Source organism: Natator depressus, chromosome 10, assembly GCF_965152275.1.
Source record: "Natator depressus isolate rNatDep1 chromosome 10, rNatDep2.hap1, whole genome shotgun sequence".
Lineage (NCBI taxonomy): Eukaryota > Metazoa > Chordata > Testudines > Cheloniidae > Natator > Natator depressus.
In genome coordinates this window covers 30,449,006-30,458,600 of record NC_134243.1, presented here as the reverse complement: position 1 = coordinate 30,458,600, position 9,595 = coordinate 30,449,006, and the positions used below count along the sequence as shown (strand labels likewise).

General features: G+C 50.3%; 1 protein-coding gene across 4 annotated transcripts in view; it reads right to left on the bottom strand.

Moving 5' to 3' along the window:
- Positions 1-1,636: 1,636 nt before the first annotated feature.
- RHOT2 (ras homolog family member T2) overlaps positions 1,637-9,595 on the bottom strand; it is a 30,360-nt gene continuing 22,401 nt past the window's right edge. Inside the window, exons 12-15 of one of the 4 annotated variants that reach the window (XM_074965580.1) lie at positions 9,239-9,319; positions 8,537-8,659; positions 7,984-8,186; positions 1,637-5,367 (exon numbers count right to left, since the gene is read on the bottom strand). In XM_074965580.1, the coding sequence (XP_074821681.1) occupies positions 5,250-5,367; positions 7,984-8,186; positions 8,537-8,659; positions 9,239-9,319 (525 nt within the window). In that variant the 3' untranslated portion in view covers positions 1,637-5,249. The remainder of the gene's footprint in view (positions 5,368-7,983; positions 8,187-8,536; positions 8,660-9,238; positions 9,320-9,595) is intronic. The other 3 variants (XM_074965578.1, XM_074965577.1, XM_074965579.1) reach the window with 3 other exon arrangements.

Below are 9,595 nucleotides of genomic sequence, written 5' to 3'. Positions count from 1 at the left end.
CCATCAAGCTGTGAGGAAACCCCTGCTCTACAGTCAGCCTGGGCCTGCTCATCCCCCACTGTCATTGTTTATTCCAGAGGCAAAAGCTGTTTTCCATGTTGCAGGCAGCTCCCAGCTACGCTCCCGCAGGGGGCTGGGCCGCCTGATGCTACAAAGAGGCAGGTGCAGATTCCTCCTGAACCTGATCCTTTCCCCCCATCCCCCGCTCTGCGCTACGGTCTCCCCTTGCCTGAGGGATCCCAGCCTCACATGGTGCTGCAAACAGCCAGGCCAATGGGGAGCGCATGGGCTAGAATTATCCTCACGCTACAGGCTACCACCCCTTGGCACTGGCTGCGTATCAGCCCTAGATCTCAAAGCACTTTGCAACAGAGCCGCAATGTCACTATATATCTATGCTCATTTTACAGATGGGGAAACGACTTACCCCAGGTCACACGGCACGGGGATGGCGGAGGCAGGAATGGAACTGAGGAGCCCGGATGCCCAGCCTGTCCCATCTGCCACACTGCTTCACCTGCAGAGAAACCCTTCACACAAGACAGCCACAGCCGTGATCTTAACGGTCTGGCTTCTGCTCTCTCCAAAGCGAGTGCTCCTCCTTCACGCAGACCTATCCCATTCTGTACTCATCGTGTGCTCCTGGGGATAACCAAGTATCGGCCCCCTGTTCAGCCTATATCCTGCAAACCCAGAGTGCTGTAGAAAGATCAAACTCCTTCCTTCCTCAGTGGCACTCCTTTAAGCTCCCCTTCCCACTGTCGCCAACTTCCCTGTTGCTTGGTGTGTTTCCTAATGTGCCAGCTCCTGGAATCATGTGATCACGAGGGGCTCAGCTTTAGTTTTAAAGTAAGTTTCTAGCTCTCATGGCTGCAGAGGAAAGCTTGAAAATGTGACCTCCTAAACATCCTAATGGCAACCAAAAATAAACAGTGATTTAACATTGGCTACATCGCCTCACTTTTACGGCAGTCTCAGGATTTTTAGAGCTTGGAGCTGGACAGCCTGCCTTCCCCTGCCCTCCAGAGATCTGCAGGGCCATGCTAATCCCCTTTACTTTCCAGGCCCTCTGGGGCATAGAATGTTGATCTTGTCCAGCTCTTCCCTGTAGCAGCTGCAGTGACTCAGGTGCAAAGAGGTGTGAACTTTCCTGCTGCCCCTTGGCGCACACAGTCATGGTGGCTCTTTCTTTCCCCATGCTGCGGTGGTAGCTGTTTTCTAAGCTCCCAGCAGCCTCATTCGGTGCCTCAGGCTTGGGTTGAGCAGAGGAGAGGCTGTGTCCAGGAATGGGTGAGATTCCTACCTATGGGATTTGCCACCTTTGCCTTTTCCTCTAACAATGGCTCGGATCTTCCCCCAGCACCTGAAATAACCTTTAGTATTTGCCAAGCTGCTAACATAGGAAAGAAGGGCCCTTTGGCTAGGGAACAGCATGTAACCATATGACAGACACTCGCTACTAAGACACAAGACCAGGTACGCTCCTGGCTGATACACCAAGCAGAAGATCAAGGTGGTTTCATCTGCATGAAACACTTCAGAGGAGGACTCACCCTCTCCCACCCCGCCAATAAGAAAAGCAGACAAGGAATTTGCAGCCAGAAGGTGCATAAAAATGTATTTTTTTTACAGAATTTATCTGATAAAATCATATGGCTTTATAGGATCCGGACTGTCACTGGAACAATGTCAAGAGCAGACCGCCTTCCGGCCTCTGCACTTCATTACAGTGTTTTTCATATAGAAGATGCCACATTTGGGTCTTGGCTGTGACAGCAGGCCATCACAGACTTAACAGATGCAAACCAGGACTGGGGAACAGCCAGTGAAATGGGAAACTTGAAGCGGACCCGGCCCCCCCAGCACAGCCAACATGGCTTCTGGGGGCCCAAAAAATACTCCAGCCAGAAGATTGTGCAGATTCCACTGTATGATGGAATCAACATTACTCCCACCAGCAATGACAGGTGGGCGAGGGAACAAGGGGGGGGAAAAGCCACAGAACTGTGCCCTCCATTTCAACCAGGACGGCAGCTGTCATGAGAGTGACTCGTAGAAAAAGCTCAAACCCAGGCCACCAGTGGGCTGACGGCATCTCACACGGACACTCACAAAGAGCCAGCTCCTCTCAGCCGCAGCAAGCCCCAAGGACAGAGGCAGCTGGGCACTGCTAGCTGAATTCTGCTCCCTGCTGTCGTGGGGCAGCCTGGAGCACGACAGGAGGGCCCTCTGGCAAAGGCTGTGCACCATGTGAACACTCAAAGTTCACTGAAAAAGGGGAACGTGGCTCGGTTAAAAACAGAAATGCTCTGGAGCCCTTTGCCTTGATTTAGCCAATGCCCCATGGCCTGAGGGAGGGCACTCACTGCCAGTCAGCTCTGTGCTGCAGAGCCATGCAAGCACGGCCACTCACTGATCTGTGCAACAGGTGTGTCTGTCAGCTTCTGGCAGCCGGTAGGTGCTCTTCCTCCACCCCCTGACGAGGAGACTTAGACCCACAGCCACAGGCTCCACACCGCAAAGCCAATGCCACAAGTTCAAAATCCCCCCACCCCACCCTTCTCTGCCTCAGCTCGGAGAGACAGGCTCCGCAGCAGGAGCCCCTCTGACAAGCACACACGTTACCCACCACCAAGAATCAGAGAGGATGGGGGCCGTGCTGAGCTCCTTCAGAAGGCCACTGGAGCAGGCCCAGCCTGAGAAGTCTGAGATGCACTGCCCCCAGACTGGGGAGCCAGCCCAATCCCCACCCCAGCACGCCAGTTAAGGAGGAAGACGTTGTACTCAGTCACCAGAGGACCCCCTACACAAAAGGATTCAAACGCACGCTCCTGCTACGAGCCCAGCCTTCAGCCCGAAACTAGTTTAAACTATAGACAAGCATACAGGAAACAGGTACATCTTCCGTCAGGTCATCCCACAAGGATACTGTACACAAGCCTGCCCTGAGTGCGCGCCAAAGGCTGAAGTGCTCGCGGCATTTCCCGAATCAACACTTTGTTTTTCTCCAGCTCTCCAGCAAAAGTCATAAACAGAGCGGAAACTTTATGCAGACGGGAGGTGAGGAAAGCAGAGACAGGCCTGGACTGGCTGGTGGAGAAGACGGTCCTTACCCCTGGGATGGTCTTCAGCTAGTCCCACTGGGGCTTTGTGCTGGGCCAATGAAATGGGAGCTGGTGTCTGTACCAGAGAAGGAGCAAGGGGCTGGCAGCCCCTGCATCTGCCAGTTAACCACTTTGGATCAGAAAAAGCCAGGGTGTCAGAGAAAGCAAAACTTCCAGTTCAAGGAACTTCCAGGAGACTCAACAGTGAAAGCTACGTATACAAAGTATTGTGTGCCGCTGGAGAGCCCTGCTCAGACCATGGCCATGCAGTACGGACATTGGCTACTTAGCTGCACAATACCCAGTCACTGAGCATCCGCAGCAACGGCACAAATTCCATCAGGGACTGCGGCTGACACAGGAACATTACAATATTGGTTTGACACTGTGCAGGTAGAATACCAACCCCACACGTCTAACGGCGAATTCAGGCACATCAGTCCTTTGCTTAATCAGCCGGTATACCACGCTGCCAAACACGCCATCCTTGCCAGGTTAACACACCTCCCATGATGCCTATTAATACTGGTGACCCAAGCGAGATGGGGTAGGAAAGGGGGAAAGGGTCTTGTGAAGGGCGGCATGGGACAAGCGGGTGAAGGATCTGCCAGGCAGCAATCCCCCATACCTGTGCATGGTGGGACTGGTTGGAATAGATACAACAAAAGCAGCTGCTAGGAAGCTTGGCTGAGCAGGCAGGCGGTGAGCACCTGGATATCATTTTCTAGTGACTGCCTTTGGCTGACACTGGAGTGATGTCACAATGCAGGGTCTTTTACAGGGACACCGGTAGGTTAGACCCAAATGGAAATTTAAAAAAACATCTGAAAAAGCCTACTATTAAAAAGCCATTTCATGACATTGAATGTAAAAGTCACAGAAAACAGGCAGGCAGGTTCCAATCCAAACCACTCTACCCCTGCAGTGTTTGCAATCCCAAAATGGCAGCCTTGAGCTAGTGCAGGAAAGCCAGAAAGGGAAAGTAACTAAACAATTTCCATTGCCCAAAGCCAAGTGAAGTTCAGGAATATTTAAGTAGTAGATGAGGTTTTCAAAGGCTCCCTTTTACTAATCTAAGGGGGTTGTTGGTGACCATCGTAAAGGCTTCCGATATTAACTTGAACCGGATGGCATCCCTGGACATGTGGAAAGGGCAGAAGGGTCCCTGGAATACCTTGTAAGTGACAATGCTTCCAGAAGTGTAGCTATGCTAAACTCCGGCAGCTTGGAGAGTCACAATGCCTCTAAGGTAAGGAGGTATTCAGGACAACTGCTCACAATAGGGTTTGGCCAGCAGTCAACACAAGGATATGCCAATAAACACCAGGAGACATTAGATGGCTACTAGATGGCAAGGAGCACGATGGGTAAATCCCCCTCTGTGTGGCACCTTTTACAATACATTCTTTTAGGTAGCCTAGGCTTCCTAAGTCCCAGTTTGTCCATTGTTTCCTGATAGACCTTGTGCTATAGGGACAGGGCCGCGAGCTCATTGCACATCTCCACCCCAGAGGAGAGAAAACACAAGTTGGCACCAACTCTGGTGCTTGCAGAGTCCCTGCGGGCTCCAGAAAGTCCCCGTGAACCACACTATGATATAAAATGATACCTTCCCTGGGAATAAAAGACTGGACAGGCGTGATCGCTGCCGCCCCGGTCTGAAAGATATGTACAGCTTTCCCAGGGCACGTCGTTTGTTTCAAGTCTGAGATGGTGTTAAAAACAATATTAAAAGAGACACAGGTGACCCCCTCATTGCTCCCGGGAGACTGGATTCCAGGCTTTGCAGATGCTCAGACACGACAAGTGGAGACCATGACATTCCCACGGCAGAGTGGACTGAGGCTAACGTTGAGCAATGGGGCGTTCGGAGTCAAACCCCTAGTGATGGGTACGTTAGAAGTGTAGACGACATTCTTGATCATGCTGGTTGGTGTCATTAGGTCTGGAGGATCCTGTTTGTGGGTCTGCTTTGCTGGTGCTGTAATTAGGTTTGGGGGAGGAAGGAATTTCCTTGTGGGGGTCCAGGCAGGGCCAGTTTGATCCTGCCTACCTGGGTGCATTATAGTAGGAGAAGGAAGCTGGTGTCTGTCTTAGGTAAGCATTGGGAAAGGGAGGGGGGGGAAAGGTCAGTTCTCTTCTTCCTTATTTGCTCTTTGCCAGTGCTTTGTAAAGTGCAAATCCCACCACAGCCGTGATACTGGCTCCCAAGGCTACCCTGAGCCAGAAGGAAGCAGCTCCCAGGTCAGTGTCGTTCAGGTGACTGCAAAGAAACAAACAAGAAGCCATTCAGTGAACTGCACAGACGAGGTCGTACAACCACACAGACACTAGAAACTGTCAGCCGAAGAGGACAGGATGCACTTGGCCATGTGATAGATTCCTGTGGCCAGCCCTCAGCTTACAGAGCAGTAGTGCTGGAATAAGTGCTCTGCACTGGCATGACAATGCCATACCTGCAAAAAGTGCATGTACAGAGAGCCCCAGACCTAGCTCCTTTCAGTCCGCAGCTGACAACAAAGGGCCAGCACTTCCCCAGAGGACGGTGGAGCTAGCCTCACCCCTTGAGTAGAGCAGAGAACCTGTAAAGCAGCAGCAGAACGGAGGTGGGTGCGGAGGACAATCCCCCCACCTTTTTTTCTTAATTTGGAAAATTCAAAATTTAAAGAAAAAAATGTGCCCAGCTCTATAGCTGGCTCCAAAAGGGGAACCCGAGAATTGTCTCGAAATTTTGCAATCTGAAAATCTTTCACTGTCTCTAGGGAGAAAAGAGGAGAAGGGATATGGAGGACCAAAGGAGGCATTGTAAGGTTGGTCCTTGCCATCATCTGTGCACTGATCCCTTGGTAGTTCATCAGATCAAATTACAATGGAATGAAGCCATTCCTTTGCCCTTCTGAGTGTAGTTATGAATGGGTGGGATGGAAACAGGCTTTACCGACATGCTTTCTTCTTAGCAAGGGTATAAATAGCACATCATCATCAAAATAACTGGTACGAACCAGGAGTTATACCTCTTCCTTTCTAGGCCAAGCTGCATTTACACCTTTCAACGCTGAGATCAAAATACATCAAACCCACTAAGGGCTGCTGAGACGTGGCAGTTACTGGCAAGCCCTAGAACAGCGTTTCTCAAACTGGGGGTCCCAACCCAAAAGACAACTGTAGGAGGGTTGTGAGATCACAGAAAACATTACAATAATCTTTAGATCCTTTGCATTTCATTCCAAATGCTTAAACAGTTAACCCTTAATTTAGGGTTACCATACATTGGGATTTTCCTGGGCATGACCTCTGTTTTGATCCGAAGGGTGGCATGGTATAGTATTGCTACCTTACTTCTCCTATGTTGCTCACGGCCTGAGCATGGCAGCTGCTGTACCCACCTTCCCCGTGGCCTCTATTTGGGAACTTGAAATATGGTAAGCCTATATGTACAGTAATTTGCTAACCCCTTTTTATTTTTTTAGAGGGTGGGGGGGATCCTCTCAGACTGAAATATTTTCAAAGTGGGGGACTCCATGCCCTGGAGGATCAAGGCCAGTAGTTGCCCACAGGACAGGTCGGTGGAGCCTGCCTGTCTGGAGTGCATTACAGTGCAGTTGCGAGGATGTTAAGCAGAACTGGACCAAGCCTCCCCATGCGAGTCAGCTTCTTGAGCAAGCCTGCATCATCCAATTCTATATAATCCAGGCACATCCCCAAGAAGGAGAGAAAAATCCATTATTCATACACTGCTGAATCAAAGAACAGCCAAGCCCAGGGCCTCCATGATGCATGTTATTTACTTATACTGAATTTCCTAGATATGTTAGGAATATTTAAATTTTAATATTGTGGAGAAAAAAGCAGCAGCGCTAAAAGAAAAAATGTTTACTGAATGGAGACCAACGAAAACATCTCATATCTGCTTATCGTTCTTTTAGTATCAACAATCTAATTTACTCCCAGTATGAGCTTTCTCCCTGCACCTAACTAGACAGGTCAGCTTCATTTTCTAGCTTCCCTCTACTAAAACAATGCTCTTACTGCAGGCAATGTTCTATCCAGGAACTTTTCTAGTTATTTTCTTTTGCCAAACCTAAATATTGAGCCTAAATCTGCTCGACTGGGCGACCCATTTCTACTCCAGAAAGCAACTCTGTACAAATGGCCTCATGGGGCTCCATTTTACTGATCTCGGTATAAATCTGATCAGTTTAGGGGGAAAATACAAGACCGATTCGCCTGGGTCTAGAAATTCTCGCTGGGCTCTTTCCAACTCATGCATCAACAATAAAGATCCTGCAATGGGACCGTAGTTGACAATTCTTTTGGCGGTGCATGGGCTGGAATGGAATCCAGCTCTCTCCCCCACAGCTGAGCTGGCTGTGCAGGGCTACACACTTATTTCAGTTTTTAAAAATAAACTTTGCTCCCAGGCCAGTGGGAGCGAAGGTGCTGTTTTTACAGACTCTCTCTGCAGACCCTACTCACACTAAAGGACAGGAAGGCTGATCCTGTGGCTAAGGCAGATCCGGGATCTTTTCTGGGCTCTGCCACTGACTTCCTGAAAGTGCTCTCAGGCATACCACGCTATGCCTCAGTAAGATGAGGACAGAAATACTTCCCTACCTCCCAGGCATGCTAGGAATGGGTGAGGAGCTCAGATCTGACAGCAATAAGCCATAAAATAAAAATAAACGGATGTATTTAAAGTGCTTTTGGCTTAAAAGGGATCCTGTTCACCATCACCTAAGTGCCATAACATGGGCCTGAGCTGGTAACATTTGCAGGCTGTGTTAACATACACCCCTCAGTCTCACATGCATTCTGCCTGCCCACGGTCAGGCCGTATGCCTAGAAGAGTGCACTCTAGTGGTTCAGAAAGAGTACTGACGGGAAGGCAGCTGCCGTGGCCAGTTTGGTATAGATGGTGGTGCTGGGCAGGCCAGGGCTGTTGCAGGTGAAGTAGAATGGTGGCGGCAGGCGATGCTTGTAACAGAACTCAGCAGGCGAGAGTCCATGCTGCTGAGTCGTTTCTGGCAGGTCTGACTTGGAGGCGACGAAGATGCAGGGAATTTGTCCATCCATGTAGTGTTGCTGTGTAGGAGACACAAAGGTCACGAGAGGGAGATAAAGGGAAGTGGTCATCACCCACTAAACATCGAGGGGAAAGGGAGCAGCAGAATCCAAAGCTGGGATGTGGCAGGGGTGGCCCCTGTGTCGGGAAGGTCACCTTGCAGAACAGCAAGTGAGTTCTGTTGTGAGGGGGGCTCACCTGCAGGATCCCTGGCAGAACTGGTAGCGCTTTGCTGTCACGGTGCTAGCACTAACAGATGGGACAGCGCAAGCAGGAATCCTCGGTACGGTACAGCCTGCCCCTCCCATTAGGACGCGGATTTCCTTCCAAGGGACTGCGGCTGCTGCTCAGGGGAGGACATGATGCTTACCTTATAAATACAGGCGCAATAGTTGAAAGATTTGGGATCATTCACGTTGTACATTAAGCAGGCGACATCGCACGCTGCGTCCGATGCCTTCATGAACTCCGTGTCCACATCAATCTCATACAACTGGAGCAGAGGAAAGAAAAGGAAAGTGGCCCAAGAGAAGATAGCCAAGACATGAAGCCAGAAGATCACATGGCGTCTGGAGACTGTGGCACTTCTCCCACCAACGCACAGGTCATGCCAACCCAAGGCTGTCGCAGGAACAGCATGTCAGGGCAGCCGCTGAAGCAGAAGCCCCAAAGGCTGCTGTGATCTAGTTGCTACAGCAGAGGGCTGGGAGTCAGGACTGCAGCGACCTGCTCTATGACCCATGATGAGTCACTACCTTCTCCATGCCTTTGTAGGTGGTGCATATGCCACATCTCTAGAGAGCACCCAAAAGTGGTTGCCTAGCAGAAATAGATCTTTAACTACAGAACAAAGCAAACAGCACTGGAAACCATGAGGATACTTCAGAATGGACTCTTAAGACCAGGGGTTGCATATTGGAGAGGTCTTAAATGCTGCTTGCATCCTCCTCATGACCATTTCCATTGAGACATCTCTAAGATCCCCATGAAGCCTTTCTGCTCTCCGCATGGCCAAGGAAGTGGCTAGTCCATCCTCGAGAGCTTCCCCAGTCTCCTGCTCCATGGGACTTACTATTAAATACTTTTCCTGGCCACTGACTTGGACAGTGTTGATTGCATAGAAGGACAGCTCTCCCGGGGACTCCCTGTGTGCCTGCAAGGAAGGGGACATCAGCAGTACAGCCATGAGGAAGAGAGAACGTTTACCATGGATTGGTGCCTGTGAACATTGTCCCAAAGAGTCCCCAAGCGCTACAGCAACCTGTTACTGGAGGCAAAACTATTACAGGGGAGCGGCTCCAGCTCACTGTGCTTCTGGCACATGAACAAAGCCATTCACAGCAAGCTGCCCTCTGAACCAGAGAGGATACAGACTTATTGAGTAAGCAGCTATGAAGACTAGATGCTTCCTCATCCATTCATCCCAGGG